The sequence below is a fragment of the Zerene cesonia genome, chromosome 15 (assembly GCF_012273895.1).
Source record: "Zerene cesonia ecotype Mississippi chromosome 15, Zerene_cesonia_1.1, whole genome shotgun sequence".
Taxonomy (NCBI): domain Eukaryota; kingdom Metazoa; phylum Arthropoda; class Insecta; order Lepidoptera; family Pieridae; genus Zerene; species Zerene cesonia.
The window spans coordinates 6,835,811-6,855,988 of NC_052116.1; the positions used below are offsets into that span (position 1 = coordinate 6,835,811).

Here is a 20,178-nt window from a genome sequence, read left to right on the forward strand (position 1 = left end):
GTATTTGAAAATATGCGATAGTATTTGAAAAGGCCTTTTAAGAAACAGCCTCGTTATTGTACTATAACGCACTTCATTTAATCTATAACGCAAACTATAAGTATAAAAGAATGTGTGGACACGATTAAATTATCGCAACATAATTAATTATTAAAACATGATTAATATCAATGACGTGAGAAAGTTATGCCAAGCCTCCGCAATTGAATGTCACATAATGGACATTTTACAGCGTTTTAAATATATTTTTACCCATGCAACTTACAATATTTTTCTATTGCTTATTCATACAACAATCCATTCCAAAGGTTGCCCGATAGACATCGCTTATAAGCGATAAGGCTATTTCACATAATAATTTTTTCTTTTTCAATGTTTTCGTTTCAGTGTGTATGTGTTAATTAAGTAAAGGTTTTGTATATTACATATTTTGTTCGTTTGTAAATCTATTTGATTATATCTGGTAGTCGCCATATGGCCTATATAAAAAAAGGAAACTGTTCTATAAGTACGTTTATTTGTATAAAACGTATGCAGTTTAATTGTCGAGAACATAACATTTATGCAGCTTTGTTTTGATGAATTATGCATAATGATCAAGCCTAGTCGGTTGTAGCTAAACGGTCTCATTACGCACGTGTAGATGTTATTAAATAAATGTCACTCGCTTTGTAAACTATGGCAGGAATTAATTTGCGTTATGCTGTTGCTAATCGCAAAGCAAAGTCATATTGTTTGTTACAATAATAATAATTTTATAGACAATTCATTATTAATTAGGAATCGTACGTGAAATTTGACTATGATTACAGTATTTACTCTATGGAAGCATGATGTACTAACTGTTTCAAAAACATAACTCTTTGAGACATAAATAATATTGTAAATTATCTGTGCGAAAAACCCATTAATAAAGCTCGCTATTATGCGCTGACAGGGTGAATTGTTTAGCCCGTATCTAGGTTTTATCAACGAATATTAAATAAAGTCTATACTAATTATAAGCTCCATTGCATTGAAGTAAAATAAATCGATTAAAAAGTATATATCAGACTATAGACACGACAAGAGTTATCAAGCAGGAAAGAAATAAACAGAGAATTGTTAACGTATAAAAAATTATAGAACAACAAATGTTTAATTGGATTTCTTTATTAAAATTTTCATTATAAAACCTTCGAAACAAAGTGATAAATTTTTGGGGAAGAGAATTATTTAATATATTATGTATAAATTTTTTGAACAAAAGGTATTTTAATGTACGCGAAAACAGCTGCAGTTATAGCAATGAAATTGAATTTATGTTAATAAACACATTCATTTGCAAATAAAATTCGACCTTAACGTTAACTCTTTGGTGCTAAAATTGATTGCAAATATTCACGTATGCATAACATTTTTTGCCACAAATACGAGGTGCGGTAATAGCTTCCGCAAGATAGGTGAATGGGTGCTGACAGGGCATTTTTTCAACGCTGGATACTCAGAAAGACTCAATATAATCGATGTAAAAGTCGCTTAGCACGCATTTTGTTTTTAATTGCTGTTGAATCAAGCTTTCACTTCGTAAATTAATTTTTCCTTTTTCATAATTTGGACTGTACAAGACTATATAATACATAAAGAATTAGTTATGTAGTTATTATATTGTGCAACTGGGCTCAAGTCACTTGGCTAAAAGAAAACAGTAATTTACGTTGTTGGTAAGAAGACATGATTAATTTAAATGATGAACAGTCTGGAAATATGTAAAAAATCGATAATTGCGAAACGGAAGGTTTTTAGTCGCGTGCTTGAAAAAAATTAAACTTTTTGTCACGAGGACTAAACCCGGGTTATCGTTTACATTGCACGCCATTGTCTTTTTAGTCAGGATTTGCACGAAATATGTTAAATTTTATCACAAATGAGAATTATGTGTATCAAGTATGCAGTTATAATAAGAGAAAAGTACTAATTTATTTTTAATATAAGCTGATATTCATTCTATAATGAATTGTTCAATTCCTTCCTCAATCCTCATTGTTTATGGTTTTTATATATTAAAAAGTAAAGTGAACTACTGAGTTTTTCTTCTATGTAGACGATTTGCTTTCATTTGTTTCATAAACACAGACAGCTGGATCGATTTTAATATATTACGCAACGGTGCATTTCTATATTTTTATAATGAAATTCCCAAAGGAATACTGAACTGGGAATCACTTACTGATTAAAATCAATATTAACTATTAACTGCTTGAAAATAATAAAAAATACCTTTAAACGTTAAGAATTGATGTTTCGGTTTTTTAACTAGTTTGTATAAAATATTGTGTAACGTTTTCAATATAAATCATCATCAAATTAATTCATTTCAAATCTACTGGGTAATAATATTTCAATCGGTGTATTATTATAATTATTATAATTACCATTGCAATACATTTTATACGATATATAGTAATCTGTAATCATATTAATATCAAATAACAGTTGGTGTTAATTACGTGCGAGACTTCACATCGTATCGAATTATAATTTAATGATCTGTCTGCGTTAAACTACGTTAAACTTTAGCAGGAAGATTGTCGAATGCAAAGTAATAGAATATGCATCTCTTGTACTTGGCCATGCCGTGCTAGTTAGCTGCTTACAGAGTTGACGTTCTTATTCATGAAATTTCACAATTTTCGAGCAAAATTTTATATACTGTGTGTTCACTTATTGCTTAACGTTTTGAAGGTAAAAATTTTCTTAATACGTTATTCTTTTATGTTTTTGTTATATAATAGTGTTAAATTGTTAGAGACCTTTTACAGTTTTATTATATATTTATTTTTTAATTTATCAAGAATAAACACGTTATTCTTAATTTGTTAATTATCCAATATTTATATTATAAAATTAAGGCCAAAAAATCACTCAATTTTGTCACAATTTTCTTCACTTTCCTTAACAAATCTTTACATTTACACGACATCTTCGTATAATTGAATTGAAATGCTCTGTTTATAATACTCCGTATTATATTATACGAGTAACAAACAACATAGCTGAATAAAAGCTGTTCGCTGGAATAACTTTATTTTATATTTCACCAAGGCACAGCATTATCAGAATAAGTGTGTCAAGTCCTATGCTAGTTAGAAAATAGGGAACATTCATTGTAACAGTAGCATAAATGCTGTACTTGCGAACAAAGCGTGGTCGTGAATGAGACGAACTGTCGCAGTTGGACTGATGAATTACTTGTTGCTCGATAACAAAAATTGCTGTAATGCACCTATTGTGAGATAAACTTTATTTCTAAAGCACAATATCGCTTACAATGTAGGTAGGAGACATTCTATAAATAGCCGTTGGGAGTTTCTAAAAAGGCATATTTCGCGACGGCAAAATTTTCTTTTTATAGCACCATACGTAAAATTCATTGGTCCGAATGATAACAATATAAACTGTTTATTTAAAATTTAAAGGTATGCTTTGAATGATAATGCATGTTGCAGTAAAGATAAAATATTTTGCCAAAAATCTTTTATTCTGGCTGCAGTAGACACAGTAGTCCAAAATCTCCAACACCCTTTAACAGAACATAAGTTTCACCTAAAAACATGAAACACTGACATTTAAACATACACAATAATTGAACCATGCATAAGGAATAACATGAGTACGTACCCAGGAAGTAGGCGGATATCTCGGGAAAGGTGCAATGGGCTTTGTAGCAACGTTACTCGGTATTTCAGCCTTGATACCTCGCTTCAGTCGTTGTTTTCTTCGCTCCCGAGATTTAGCTCTTATCATAAGAGCTGCCTGCATACTTGCCAGTTTTGTGGCTTTATTGAGCGTCCACAGATAAACTTCACTTAAATCCGTTACAATTTGAACTATCAATGTTTTCATTAACTAGCGAGCCTAATTAAACTATTTACACAGACACCGATATCACTTAAGTCAATCACAGTATCGATTGTTTTATATTACTAGATAAAGATTTAGAATTGGATAGAGATAGGCACGAGAAAAGGCGACGTACTATTTAATCTAATTGAACTTTAACCTTATAATACGATATGTTAGTGTGAACGACAATGGAAGCGAGCGCAATTTGGCGTTTTTCGAATGTTTAACAGTCAGTTTGTTTTATCACTCATGTTTCGTTCCGTATATCGAGTCGCAGTCTTTGATTCTTCGCCTGCCACCGAAAATTCTTCACAATGTATCGCTCTTTCATGGCCGGCCCACTTTTTGCACTTCACAAATTAACACTTTTCCAGACATATTTGTATTTATACTTACTTTAAACCGTTTCAAGCTAAGGGTAGGATGGAGTTGTTTTAGGTTTGTAACATCAACAACCTCGTTAATTGCACTGTCTCACGTATAATCATGCATATACTATGCATACAATGACTTAAAAGCTCTACATTACATTGATTAAAACAGCATGACCCAGTTACTATTTTCGTAATAGTACCTAGTTCATTAACATGAATATTTTTCTATGAACATATAAAGCGTACGAATATTAATTAATCCTTAGAAAATGGACCAGCGCCTACGTAGTAACTCCACACGTCATGAAGTCAGGTCAAGTGCCGCGAGACACCTTAGTCTAACTTAAAAGTATACATTTCTCTGCGTACATAACATAAAGCATACACTTAATGATACTTAAGTAACAACACTGACATCTAACTCATGCCCTGACTATCTTACCCGAAAACACTTCGACTTTACAAAATGATACACGATTGAACAGCTATGTACCGTGAAGGTATTTTTATAGAGTCTTATATTATCATATAAATTATTTCCACATATTTTAAGATATATCTTTAATTAATTCCTATAATATTGTCAACTTACAGGCAAAAGAGTAATTGCACCGAGACTAGCGACACCAACAATTATTCATATTCTCCAGCTAGGGACACGGTAAGCTGCAAAAAATATTATTATATTGTGCGGTTAAACTTGACTCAGTGAATTTTAATTTAAGAAATACATTTGTCCTTATAGCGATTCTTCGGAATGTTAAAAATGGATTGTAATCTTAAAAACCGTTCGTAGCATTTCGTAGCACTTAAAAATGTGCTACGAATGGGATTCGGCATCTAAACAGTGTTTGCTTTCTCTCACTAACAGCGTTATTTTAAACAGTTAAAATTTTTGTTCACTTCTAACATGTATAAACAACTGATATACTGATATGATGTTCATCTTGGGTAATATCGGATATTTTATTTATAAACATCATTTCTCTAATTACAAATTTAAATCATTGGTTATTCCCTCAGTCAAGCCAACCGCACAACAGTAGCGACACCGATCTAACACTTACATGCTTCATACATACAGTAGGCTGTACCTCGACGAGGTCGCATGGCGAGTGGGGCTCGGAGAGGGGGCGCGGCGGGGGCGCGAGGAGGCGGGATTCCCAGTGCTGGCAGGAGTATGCGCGTACGCCGGTCGGCGCGGGGTGGATCGGGCTGCGCGGACGCGGGCTCGGCGGCGCAGGGTGACGCCCGTGTTGGCGCGCCTGAATCAATTTCAATTTGGAATTTTATCCAGTGAAATCCAATTTACGTAAATAATATTGGTAGTATCACTTAATTGAGATGGCGGTGGGTGCAGACTACAAGAGCGTGTAACGATAAAATTGTTTTATAAAATTGAACTACTCTTTATTGGTAAGGGAAAATATTTCTGAGGCAACCAGATTTGCCAAAGAATTAAAATGGTCGATAAGAATACAGTTGTTAGTAGAACATATTTTTTTCATTTGCCTACCTTCTGTTATTCCCATATGAGACCCTATATATAAATACTCAAGAAACAAGGCTTGTTTCTTGAGTATTTATATAGCTTTTATGTTATTCCGGTACATAAGCATTAGGTATATGGGTTAAAAAGTAACAATCGTCGATCCATCCATACACCCAGGTAGGTAAACTTTCAGCTTCTAATCTAAAGCTTATAATATAAAGACTATTTATAATCATTATTCTAATAGTAAGATTAACACAGCTTTATTATCAATTGGATTTTGTATTAGGATACTGGTTTACCGTCATATATACAATTTTCAAAACTGTATACGCAAATGGTTGAAAATCCACAGCGTCATGAAGAAACAAAACAATTACAATACCGTCAAACTGAGACTTTCATTAGTTTTTGGTAAAGTCGGTTAACAATAACAACCCGCAGGCAGGGACACGCAAGTCATTGATTGTTTTATGTTTTTTCGTCATCACAATTACTGCAATATAATAAAGAATATGTAAATATTTGCTATAGTGGATGTTCATTATAAGTAAACTTTTATTTCGGTATTTCTATAGTTAATAAAATGTAAAATAAAATAAAATAAAAAGCCTTTTATTTCTTACAGAATGGAAAAATAAGATACAAAAATAAAAATTTAGATTAGATTAAGTTAGTAAAATGCTGATAATTTTGTTAGTACATAAGCTTAGTTCCTAAATAAAGTTTGTTTATTTTTTCTTATTTTTATCTATTTTTATTTTAATTTTTATTATTATTTTTTTATTATAATGTTTAACTTTATAATTATTATTATTTTTTTTATTAGTATTAGTTAGTTTTTTTTTATGATATTTTATTGTTCTCTAGTCTGTAATATAATTTCTATAGTTAAAAATATAAAATATTTTATACAATAATTGTATATAATATTAATTATTAAAAAAAAACTAAATTTCCTTCAAATTGGAGGAACTGTTACGGCTTATTTTACACGAAGCAATATTACTACACCAATAATGTAGAGATCCTAGCCAACCGTGCCCTATAGGGATTCCTGCCGTTTCATTTGCTACAGCTCATAATACTGAATCCTCTCAACTAATACTAGAACCACTCCGTCGAAAGTGCAGCTACCGAACGTATTTCGTAAAATAGTCGCTCTATTTTGTGACACTACACATGTAATTCGCTACACGCGCAAATGTATGGGTGAAGCCTATTCGAAATTTGAATACAATTCGGATATTATCCGCTTGAAATGAGCTTTTTTGTGTCTGGGTGAGATCCTTTAAATGTGTGGGGGACTAGGGGAACTCTCTTCAACAAATTTTATTTATTTTTTATTTATTTATAGGTACCTTTTTGGATGCTGTTCATTACAATGGACAAGCAAAAAAAACGTCTTCAGTTGCTACTTAGGACGCGTTTACATGCTTAGTATATTACTTAGAAAGTACTTATTCAAACTTGTTTTAAATTTGGTTATTTAGATTATAAATAGGTGGTAAATGGGTTTTGGAAGAAAAGGGTTCATAGGTAAAAGGTAAATATTACTTTAATATCGCATTTCATGGTATCTGTATAAAAAGTACTTTAAATGTGTCTGTTAACAAATTACATACATATCTTATGCGCTGTTTTGCGTGAAATAGTAATGAACATCCATCCATCCGTCATTTCTCATAAACTTACACATTTATACTATTAGTAGGATAATAGGATATTATAATTTAATTATAACCTATGTTATAAAACTTTACCATCAAATTCAAATTTAAATTTCTTTCAGAACACATATAAAAATTAGATCTTTCACGTTAACTACAGTATTTGTCAGCTATGCTGACATACAATCAATACGTAAATAATATTATGTAACGTATTTTTACATATATGTCATTATCTAACGTGGTGGAATTTGGTCTGAACCTTAACAGAAGGCATGTTTGCAATGACAAATATGGGTTGAATATTAACTGTGTACGTAATAGAAGGCCTATGTAACGTACGTACGTAATAGAAGGCCTATGTAAAATGGGATGATGATGAGTAATTTTGATTGTTTGTATGTACGTACCTTTCGGCCCGCGAGCGACGCGCCGCCCGCCGCCGCGTACATGCACCGCGGGCGCGCTCGCTCACCCGGCGCGCATCGTGCGGCCGCGCGAGTACCTCACAGCCCCGCTCCGCCGCATCCGCGCTACCCACCTATAACTGACATCGATTTCATGTCAACTATGTACATAAACAATGTGTAGAATTCATCATTTAGAAGTTTACTTTAACGGATATTTCCCGGCGTTCTAAGCAGTTACGCACATATTATATATAAAATAGAATCCAAACCTTGATTCATAGTTAAAATACATAAAACGAACTAGCTTATAAATAGTAAGAGTAGTAATATGATATGTTTTCATAAAATCATTCAAACACCTAATAAAACGTCTCGACTTTTTATATATTATTATACGCATTCATATTTTTTGCCGACTCATCAACACGTAAATAAACTCACAAAAGGCACCAAATGAAACGCATACCCCAGAATGATGCTTCAAAATGTGAAAATTTGTTCATATAAAGTTAATCAACATTTATCTATTGATTCATTGCGAAATGATATTTATAACAATAATCGTAAAGTAAGCTTGAATTATAAAAGAGATACTACATTTTAATCTATAGTAATTAAAAAAATATTGGCAAACCTGCACAATGCGCCCTATTTATCTTTTGAAATACATTTCGATTATTAATATTAGTTATTGCTGCGCTTTAGATTAAAAATACACAAAATTTTCGTGTATTTATTCAGTTTAAACATTTCTTTTCTTTTTCTTTAGCAATCAAAAGAGATAAAACCTAAAATAATATAGAAAAAAATTTACTGCCTTCAAAGTCCATAGTACCGGATTTCAGTCAAATAACGCGCCTAATTCTAAATAATATTACGTAATATGCGGCAACTCGGTGTAATGCAGAATAGTATTATCCTAAATAAATGACTAAATTACGCGCTAAAATTTCTGGTGCTAAATTAATGCAACCGCTATCAACGGGCAAATGAGTAATTAGCTCATAACATAATTATATTAGATCAATATTCGGCAAACATATCGTGCCAAAACAACACGCTAGCAGCACGAAATGTTACCATTAGATAAATTAATTCTACAAAATTCATGTATGAAAAACTCTCCCCGTTTTTTGTCCTTAATATTTTTTTAATGTTGTAGCTATGAATAGAATATTTTCAAAATTTTAAATGCGTTTTTGTTCTACTGGTTCAGTGCATTTATCTTTATGAAATAAATTAAGTTTATAATAAATTTTATGGGACCAGCATTCATCTATTGTATTGAATAATGATTATGGTCTTGTTTATTGAATGCATGAATTAATGAATACTTCTTTGTACGCACCAAAAGAAAAAATAACGGACACACAAAATACAAACAAATTGCACAATAAGCGACCACCGTTCGACCGACCACGAGTTCGTTTATAAACAGTTTTGACTATAAGTAAAAAATCTCGGCGTAACCTAATATTAATATTGGTAAACAAAGAGGTTTAACTACATCATCAATCTCAAGGCCGAGGCGTATGAATGAAATCCACCCCAATATGTAAAACGGTAAAGTTTGATGGAATAAATAATCTTACGCTCACGCCGGCCTGCGCTAATCTAAATTAACATTATTACATACTTAGACAACTACGCCTATGTGAATAGTTTACTGCTTAAGAACTACGAGATTATAATCTAGTTATCAAATAAATGACGAGCACTGGCTGGCGTAATGGCGTCATAGATGATGTAAAATTAAATTGACTTGTCTTTATGCTTTCGATATAGCGTGTAAATCAAAATCACTTCATTACTTGAATATAATTTTAAAAAGTAAGTTGTAATAATATTTTATACTTAATACTTATAATACTTGATGATATGACAGTAAAAAGATGATTTAACAGTAAAAATTACTTGTGACTACGTCTAAAAGGAAAATATTCTGTTTTCAACGTGACTTTTTTATAAACTTATAGTCTAAAAGTTATTTATGTTAACCTATATATAATATCATTTGATACTATCACAAAAAGTCGTGTTCTCTTTATAATAAAATCATAAGCGAAACAAAAATGCTTAAATATTGCCACATTCTTAGTAGATGGAAATTAAATATGAACTAAGTACTTTCGTGACATAGTTTGAGTTCAAGGAATGCTGCGATTGACCGATAACACAAAAAGTGAAAATACTAAAGAAAATGTAAATAATACATTGTTTTTTTTTTTCTTGTAATCTGTAAATGTTTGTATATAAATACATTCGACAATCTCCATTCCATTTATTATACAATTGGTATCATATTCGGACGTACATTTACATTTTCTCCAATAAGTTAGTGCATACAAAAATGGCTTGATTCTTGGAAGTAGATTATACATGTTGTACAGAAGAGAGAAATATATATTTTTATTTTCACATACCAACCGAATATATCAAAGCTATTTATAAAGTAAGTACAGCATAAATTAAGTACCAATCCAATTACACTATTTAAATAGGTTCCCAGTAAATCAATTATTAAAGCTACATAATGCAACTGTTTGAATTACACCCATATTGTACAATATATAATTCAGTGGCGTAGCAACTCTACAAACTGCTACGATGTGCTACACGAGCTACGATTCAAGAGCATTGAACAGCGATAACCATATTAAAATTGTAGAAGATTTTTCTTATCAATTTCGTATCGTCGTATCAAAGAATACTTATTTTTAATAACTGTTATCACTAAATTTTTATAGAAAAATAGTTATATTTTATTATTATATAACTAATTAATAACATTTTAATATTGTAATAAACATTTAAATATCGTATTATCTGACAAAAATTAAAAATGAATAATAAACAAAATAACAGTATAAACTGGTATATTTAAAGAATGGCCTTCATTGAAGCACCGTCTTGTTTTGTAGGTATCACAAAGCCTCGAAAACCCTTGTGTTGGCGAGTCAGGTTTTTTCAAGCGTTATTCAGAAGGTCTTATTCATCACCTTTCAGCTTCCATCTGAAGCATCTCTCCGATCGCATAGTTCGATAATAAATCTGTAGCCTCCACGAGGGCTTTTAAGTAACTTTATAAAGATTTTTAGATAATGCCCGGCTATAATGGTTTTATATTCTCGTGTGTCAAGTGTTTTTCGTATGTATAGATGTGTAGACTCGTGGTACGTCATTCTGCACTGGTTTGAGGTGTTTGCATATTAATTAATGTGTATATAATTGTACGTTTTCTAGAGAGGACCTAAGCATTTTTCTTTTAAATAAAATAAATCTAAACATATATCTTTATTTTTATTAATATATTATTATAAAAGTATCCATATTCAATTTCTCGTTAAATATAAAGGACAATAATTCCAAATTATGATAAATGTGAAAGTAACTCTGTCCATTTGCTTCATAGATTACTGGACCGATTTGGATGAAATCTGGCAAAGAAATAGAAAGAGAGAAGAGAGGACTATCTATTTTTCCCCTTGACGCGGGCGAAGCTGCGGGTGGTTATGTTAGTAAAGATTATAAAATAGAGATGCTGATGAGTTGTAAGCATGTTCGTATTAAAATTACATTTAATCTAAATATAACAATCATTCATTAGTTAGTAAGATAGAAATATATGTATTTAGAACCTAGCTACATAATTAATTTTAATTCAAATGTGTACTTTAAATTATAAGGCATAATTTATATTTTAATGGAAATGTTCGTTAAATAAATTATTGTGATTCTATTATTAAGATTCTGAAAGAAGCAAAGTCCGTTATAAAATTTAAAGTCTTTCAAAGAATGCCCAAGTTCGCTATAGTTAAATATACCGCACTAAGTCTTTTCAATGCCATTTTTAAGTTCACAATGGAAACTACGTTATAATAAACTTTTAAATTGTATTTTACAACTGGAATGATACTTGCTTCAAAGAATTTCGTTTTTATGATGGCGACAGGCAAATGAACTGACCTAACTGTGAGTGACACAGTAGATATATTTGCAAAAATTAATGCATGTTCATCAATTTCCCTTATAAGGTTTGGACTGGGTCGATTTAAAAAAAATATTAAGTAATATTATTAAAAACATTCCATTTCCTTTATTATGATACTTAATGGATACTCAATACTAAAGATGATTGTGAGGGAGTTGTAATATTTTCTTAGTCAATCCCATAAAATTTTCCCAATAACTTTATGAAATAGCCGCGATCCGCCCTGGTTTTATCTGTGGTATATATACTTATTGCTATATTAGGTATCATACACAATTGTTTATTAAACTTTTTTCCTTTTCGAAATTTAATATGATTTTATTTTATTATAACTGTGATTTCAATCCTTGGTTTTAATCTCATCGAATATCGTATAAAACAATCATTTCCAAAACATGATCAAATTGTCGTCTTTTCTCATTTCACATTTATTTATTTTTATGGAATAATATTTTATTGGAAGGATAAGTTTTTCAAAGAATTCGTCCCTAAATATATTTATATATCAGTAATGTTGTATACATTGTGTGTGACTAAACTCTTTTGATATGAAACACGCAAAAACTAACTTTTAGAAATTAAACACTTTTTAACGGATTTTAAACGCGATTTATTAATTATATTGAGACTGAGAGTCTCCCCGTGACCACGCTAGCTGTAAATGATAAAAATATAATGAATAAATCACATTTAAAATCCGTTAAAAAGTTTTAAATTTCTAAATGTATAATACTCGCGTAAAATCAAACACAAGAAAATACTAAACTAACTTTTGCTAGCTACAAATGTGCCTATTTTTTTCAACTGTATCGTACCAATGGAAGGGTATCGGTACCTGTAATACAGATTAATATCTAGTACGGGACCAACGTTTTGTTTGTATGTGTGCATATGGTTGAGAAATAAACTTATTTATTTTTTTTTATTTTTTTTTTTATTTATTTGTGTTTCATGACAAAAGTGACAACGATATGTTACCCAGTAGTTTGCATCGAATCAATATTCAGGAAGTTAGGCAAGCAACTAGTATATGTATTCATTCATACGTTGGAATAATGTACGCTGGTAGCATTGTCATTGTTTAAATACGAGTATATTATCTTTGTGAATTGTAGGCTTCAGATATTCCAAAATCGCGCATGTATTATTACAAGATAAAAATATGTTTAATAAACCGAACCGAATATTAAATGTTATTTAACGATTGTAATGGCACACGGGAAGTTAAATCATTCGCCAAAAATACCCTTCATTATTTTGGAAAAGAGCTGATTCCCTTACACTGCTGAACAGATATCAAGAGCTAACAACTACAGCTAGGAAACTGGCTTTTAAATAAAGACAGCCGCTTCGGAATCGGTGAATCCGTTTGAGTTTGCAAAACAACAGACAAACACACACTCAGACAGACATCTACATCAGACACATAACACTTCTCTTTTTGCGCCAAGTGTTATAAAGCTCAATATAATATATTTAAGTGTATTAAATATTGGGAAATGATAATTTTTTTAATCCAACTAAAGAATAATTATAAAAATGTATCCGTAATAGTTCTGTACCTGTCGATAACTGAAAATAGCTGCCTTTATGCACTATTGACATTATTATTACTAACTACTAATATTCCTTCTTTCTTTAGAAAGAAGGAATATAAGGAATATAAGACTAAATTTAGATACAAATGAAGTTAACGCACACTTCGTAATAATTAAAGGTTACCGACTTCTTTCACTTCAAACAAAAAAGAATCTCACTTCAATACAAATACTCATTTCTACACACTGCTTTGTAAATGAGGAATTTTAATTAAGGTCAAAAAATTAAACACAGTAACATTCTAACGAAAAGTTATGCAGGAGCAATTACGGAATATTTCCTTATAAGATATGAGGGTTTTATAAAACCCTTCCCTGTGGGAAAGTTTTTCAACGTAGTTGTAAAATGTTAGAATTTATAATTTTTATACCAAGTATTAATTAATTTTGTAAACATTTTATATTAGTATTATCTAGACACTTATGAATATTGAACCTACGTTGTAGATAAAATGTTCCTTTTTTAAGTATTTATTATTTACTACTTCTTTTGAAATGGTTGACTAGCCCTAATTCTACAATTTTGTAGACCGTCAAGATGTCACATAGAAAGCCTCCCATAAGTTAAAACCGTTCAATAAAAGCGATTACTTATTGAAATATTTGTTACATTAAAAGAACATAAAATGTTTGAATACTACGAATCGTTATAAACGAATCATTTAAAATCAATCGCTGCTTCTAAATATTGATCTTATATTACACGATATCAGTCAATTCGAATAGAATCCATCAACGAGGCAATAAACACCGAAATGTGAGTACAATTTAAGTCGTCACCTTGCAGTAATGTCGTTTTAATAGCCACCTACAATCACTGACGCGAAGAAAACACCTATATCAGTAATACAAAAGCTTTTTCATATTCCATTGTGGAGTTATCAATGCTATCAGCTGTATTTTTATTTTACCTACTGATAATTTCGTGGGGAGTAATTTTGGAAATTTTCCTTTACCTATATTGGCTACTGCATAACTTAAACAAATAGCGTTGTTGACTTGAAATTAATAATAAAAATAATATGCTACTTAATATACATTAAACAAATGCGCAATTCAAGAAATATAACAAATTAATTGACACAGTTCAAAGCGGAGCAGTAATGATTTAAAGAGCCGCTTGAGATTGGAATGAAATTTAATAATTCTTTTACTCTTTTAATTACGACATTTTATAACGAGGTGTTGGGAACGCCTGATTAAGATCGATGTATTTATATCACTTATTGTAATGTTTATTATTAATGAGCACCTTGGTTTCAGTCGCATTTTCTTTAAATTTATTTTATATAGCTATACATTACAAATACTGCAATGTATTAGATAGTTAGATTAGCCTAGTGATTGCGCCAGGGCTATCATACAGGTATCAGGCCGTTCTCTTGGCTACCGTGGGAGTGGCGCAGGTCGTTTTCCGAATCCCGACTAGAAGTGTCGTTCGAGAAGTTGTGAGACATGGCGGTCAAAAGGTACACAACGCAGGATTAAATGATATGAATATATGGGACTTAACTTAGAAGGACTCACGACTGCCCAAAGGGAATGCCCTGCCCTTTGGGCAGTTGTGATCATTGCTGCAGGGCGAATCCAACATAGCCCAATGTCTTTTATCCTTGGAACTTGAATATGTATTAATGCAACAAAGAATCAAGTAGAGTGTGGGTTGATATAATTGTTAATAACAGACTTACCTACTATTGTTGTAAACAAATGAAATTTAAAATAAATTAAGTATATTTATGTAGTGGTTTAAACTTTACACTTTAAGTTGACATAGAATGAAGCAATTTTTTGTCGCAGTCATCGCTTTATATAAAATTATAAGTAATAATAACAATACGTGTTATAACTACTTTTCTGTATTTCGTGGAACTTCGATAGTTTATATTTTGTCAATGCCACTGCTTTATAAATCACAGAATTGCTTTTTATATGACAGACTACAGACGTAATAGGTTAATGATAAAGTAAAACCTCTACTCTAATTTATCTATAACAGACAAATTATTGACGTTATAAAAATTGTTGAATGTTTGTTAGCTGTACTTTATTTTATTTTATATTATCATTAAACGTAACATATATCGGCATACGTTTATAAAATAAACATTGAAGATAATATATACCTGCCTATTTCGTTAATTAACACGACATGTAATTAACACACGTGAACTAACATTGGCACCAACCTCAACTGAGGCCTAAGCTAGGTATATACTGAAGAAGATTCGCTAATTTAAATCCGGACATTTCACCTTCACCGTTTGACGTTTGGAATTGCTAATCGATGGTAATCCAATCTAGCATGACTACGTATTCGCATCGGGTGGAATAACCTAGGCTTAAAAAATTACGTGGCCAAATAACCTTGCTAATGTCGAGGGCGGCCGAATTATTTCGATGTCTATAAAAACTTATAGAAATGTAAATAATAAATTCACTGCTGCACCATGATATAGAGTTGCCGATATTTTTCTGTGAATTTTATTGTAATCATCAATATACTAAGTATAAAGTAATTTAAATTATTTCTATTTACGTTATCTACTCTTAATTTTGAAATGCTTGATTCAGTAAAAGTTTTGTAGATATTTTATCGTATGGCTATCCTAAAATGGCATAAACTTTTAATAATTAAATTTTTTTTAAACTTGCCTTGATGATTTTCATAACTTCACTTGGATTTCATAATAAGGTACTTAGCTGTCGACATTATAATTAATGAAAAGAATTTATTACCTGTGAAAGTTTAAAACTCCATTCATAACGCTTATAATTTAATAAGGTTATACGAAGAAGCAACCCAAACTTGAAGTAAATAATGACATAATAAACTTTTGTTATTGCATTTAGCAGTGCGAATGGTAACAATGAAATTAACTCTAAATTAAACACGTGACAAAGTATAGTTCGCTTTATCAGTAACACTATTATATTTAATACAGACCTGACAAACAAGCGATATTAAATTAATGTCCATTTTGAATGAAATGATAGCTTCGAGATAAGCTGGTTGAGTTTTAATATATCACTTAAATTGAATGTAAAATACTATTTGTAGGATTCGAAATATTATTATCTCGTGAGTTGCATGGACATGGACTACGAGATTTCTTACCAATCATATTCTAATAGAGAGTTAAAAGGGAGACTTACTCATACATGGAAGTTATACTAAAGTTTGCGTTAAGAGTACAATCACAAATGTGTGTATTAGTAGCGATTCATATATAACCTGAAAACAGAAATGATGCTTCAAAAGGACAGAAACTTCGTTAGGTGTTTTTTTTTTTCTTTTTTTTATGTCATAGCGGGCAACTGAGCTGGTGGTTCGCCTGATGGTAAACGATTATCACCGCCCATGAACATTCGCAAAGGTAGTGCCTCTGCGAATGCGCTGCCCGCTTTAAGTGGGTAAGGGAAAAGGAACGAATTCATGACAGGAAAGACGGAATGGCCTGGGACGGGTGAGGAAAAGGAAATAGGCCTCCGGCTCCCCCACTCACCGTACGAAACACAGTGGCATGCCACTATTTCACGCCGGTTTTCTGTGGGGGTGTGGTACTTCCCCGGTGCGAGCTGGCCCAATTCGTGCCGAAGCGTGCTCGACTCCCACTATACTCACACTATACTTACACAATACATACAATACGTGTACACACGTTATATTATTAATTTGGTTAAATATCTATTGGGGACATTTTGTTTATGAAAACTGTTATTATCAGTATACCATAAGAGTTTAGCTGTTTTTAATAATGCCATGTTTATACCAAATTCTATTTATTACTTGTTTTACCAGCTTAAACTTATGAAAGTTATTTCCTATTTCAATTATTAGGAAATTAATATGGACGACTTAAAAAAAAAACTATTATATAATTAAAGACTACGAAGTATAAAGACGAGTAATCGGCTGGCTTTGATCGATAGATTGCTAACCCATAGCGACAATTGTAAATAAATTAACGTTCTGAAGTTTACAGAATTTATAACAATGTTTACAAAATGAATTCAATTGTATACATTTCATGTTATACTGGCAGAACATTTTATTTTACTACGGTGCTGTTTCTACGATAATATTGTGCAGTTTTATATTTACTGACACAGGTATATTTATTGATTATAAGTGTTATAAACAAGAACTTAAACTATTCTATATATATTATTATAGTGAAACTATTATAATACTAGCTGTGCCCCGCGGTTTGTGTCTGCATCCCGTAAGAATATTGGGATGAAAATTTTCCTATATGTTATTCTAGTTGTCCAGCTATGTACGTACCAAATTTCATTGCAATCGGTTCAGTAGGTTTTGCGTGAAAGAGCAACAAACACACACACATCCTTACAAACTTTCGCATTTATAATATTAGTAAGTAAGTAGGATTATAAATTTTCCTTAGTTTATTTAATGATTCCTTATTTTATATTATTTATTCATCTCACATTCACACTATAAGTATAACTCAATAGATACTGACCTGGTTCAAGAAATCCAAGAAACACTTTTAAATCCAAAACTGTATTTCATATTTCAAATAATCCTCACAATCTTCTGTCACAGACAATAAAATAATAGGTTTATTCTTATTTTAAATTAAATTTGTACACCTCATAACTGGTAACACATATAACTTTTTAACATTATTATGACTAGTCTATATGCATTTTATTTCTATTTTATAGATCTAACTTAATAACTCTAATCTTAAATACGTATATTTTTTTATTATACATTTCAAAAACATGAATATACCATACAATTAGCAATGAATTCGTACTCTTAATTTATACCAAGCTAATAAAATGTTTCCAATATTATTTTACATAAAAAATCTCACTATATTTTGGATAAATTGAAATGTATGAGTGCATAAAATCACTGAAATTGTATCTTTGAAACTTAATACTAGTTGAGATGTTTCAGTAAAGTTTTAAAGAAATACAATATGACTGCAAACTTTTTATTTGAACTCAATAATAAGTTGAATTCTTCGATTAATAAGTTATACGATGACTATTTGTAGCATAATTTAAAGAAGTTTATAGAATGAAAAGATAGAATTTTACATACAGTTTAAACAGATTCATTATATCCATAATGGATTATAAATTTTTCTCCGCTTTTTTTATTATATTTGTCCAATCAATCATTTCCATACCTGATAATTCAAATTATGAAAAATAAATACAACTCGATTGACAAAGATATTAAAATATTTTGTGAATGAGATATTGTTACAAAACAAAACAGCTATTTTACAGTAACTGTACTGATTGTAATTAAACATAAAACACTTTAAGAATAATTTATGAACATAATTTGATAATAAACCTTATTTACGCAAATAACCTCAACTACATCCACTTAAATAAAATCAATAGTTTATAATCGAAAGTAATCTACAAAGTCCTTCATCCCTAGATACATAATTTTTATTTCCACGTGTGAGACAGTGCAATTAACTTTATTCAATTTTTATTCCCAAGATTATTTTTATTTGATAAATTACTCTCAACAATGACGTCACCTTTTAATAGAAACAACACAAAAAGTCGGTCGAAAAGTTGACCCGCGATAAGGGCGGCCGTTGCCAAACCCATAATCTGTTAATTAGCTCACTTTTAAAAATAATTCGACTGAGCACTGGCCGTTGAGAACTTTTTTCGAAGTTTGACAGTTCGAATTTTGAATTTGGAAGGTTGTGCTCGCGGGACGCGGCGTCGTGTACTGTATGGGCAGTAGGGCGCGCGCGGGCGCTGTGTGCGCGATGCTCGCGCCGCGCCGCCTCAACCTCGACTGCCGGCATGGAAATTCGATTTTTCTGACGTTTCCTCCGCGCCTTGCTTGACGATCGAAGTGCACGCCACAATATGATGCCTCCAGTGATTTTGCACGTCCGTTTCCAAATATTACCATAAAATTTGTGCCACCAATGTGGGAAGTAGACGGGAGGCGTTCGTGTGGTATCCAAACACGCAACTTTCGATTGTTTCGCATTTCCCTGACCTTGTTATTTCTATGAATGTTAGAACAGTTCCCATTTACATCTATATAAAACTATCACACTCAATATGTTTTGACAGGATTGTTTATAAACCTGTTCCAGGTGGAATATTTCAATTTCTTATTCATGACACATCATTCAACTAAAATACTTTAATTAGCAATTAATTGTGTAAAATATATTCTACCTTTTTAAAAACATAGTTGAATAAGCATAATGTCCATCAAAGTGCTCAAAAATTATGAATTTTATTTTCCATAATATAACCTGAATTAAATTTCAATTTAACATCACCGCATACCGTTACAATACCAAAACTTAAATTTTATAACTTAATACGCGATCGGGCAATAAAACAAAGAAAGCACTCATTAGGGACTGGCATTTCGTATATAATATGAATAATTTACCTCACGAACGTTTTGGGTTTTAGCGAACACGAAAATAAAATCGGTATGTTCGACTGCTTATACAATCTTAGTATAAAATTTTATGGCCTGCCATTAGAGGAGGTTGGACTTATGTGTAGATAAAATATGCAAGGTACACGAAAAATGTGCAAAATATGTAGGACATAATTAAAGCGTTATAAATTTGTATTATGAAACTTATGTTAATGCGAGAATTTTTAATGTCATATGCAGAAGTAAGGCGGGCGATCACGCTCCTTGTAAAATGCTTTGTCTTGTTTATAATAACCTGCGTTGAGAGGAATACGATTGTTTTTATTTCTCATACTGATTT

The 20,178-nt window shown here is 31.2% G+C and overlaps 1 protein-coding gene across 5 annotated transcripts in view; it reads right to left on the minus strand.

Annotated features, from left to right (window-relative positions):
• LOC119832667 overlaps positions 1-20,178 on the minus strand; it is an 86,126-nt gene that overhangs the window by 22,117 nt on the left and 43,831 nt on the right. For 2 of the 5 annotated variants that reach the window (XM_038356375.1, XM_038356374.1), the window contains exons 2-3: positions 7,832-7,968; positions 5,354-5,524 (exon numbers count right to left, since the gene is read on the minus strand). In XM_038356375.1, coding sequence (XP_038212303.1) covers positions 5,354-5,524; positions 7,832-7,873 — 213 coding nt within the window. In that variant the 5' untranslated portion in view covers positions 7,874-7,968. Of the gene's footprint in view, positions 1-3,660; positions 4,298-5,326; positions 5,525-7,831; positions 7,969-18,957; positions 19,211-20,178 lie in introns of those variants that run through there. The other 3 variants (XM_038356372.1, XM_038356371.1, XM_038356373.1) reach the window with 2 other exon arrangements.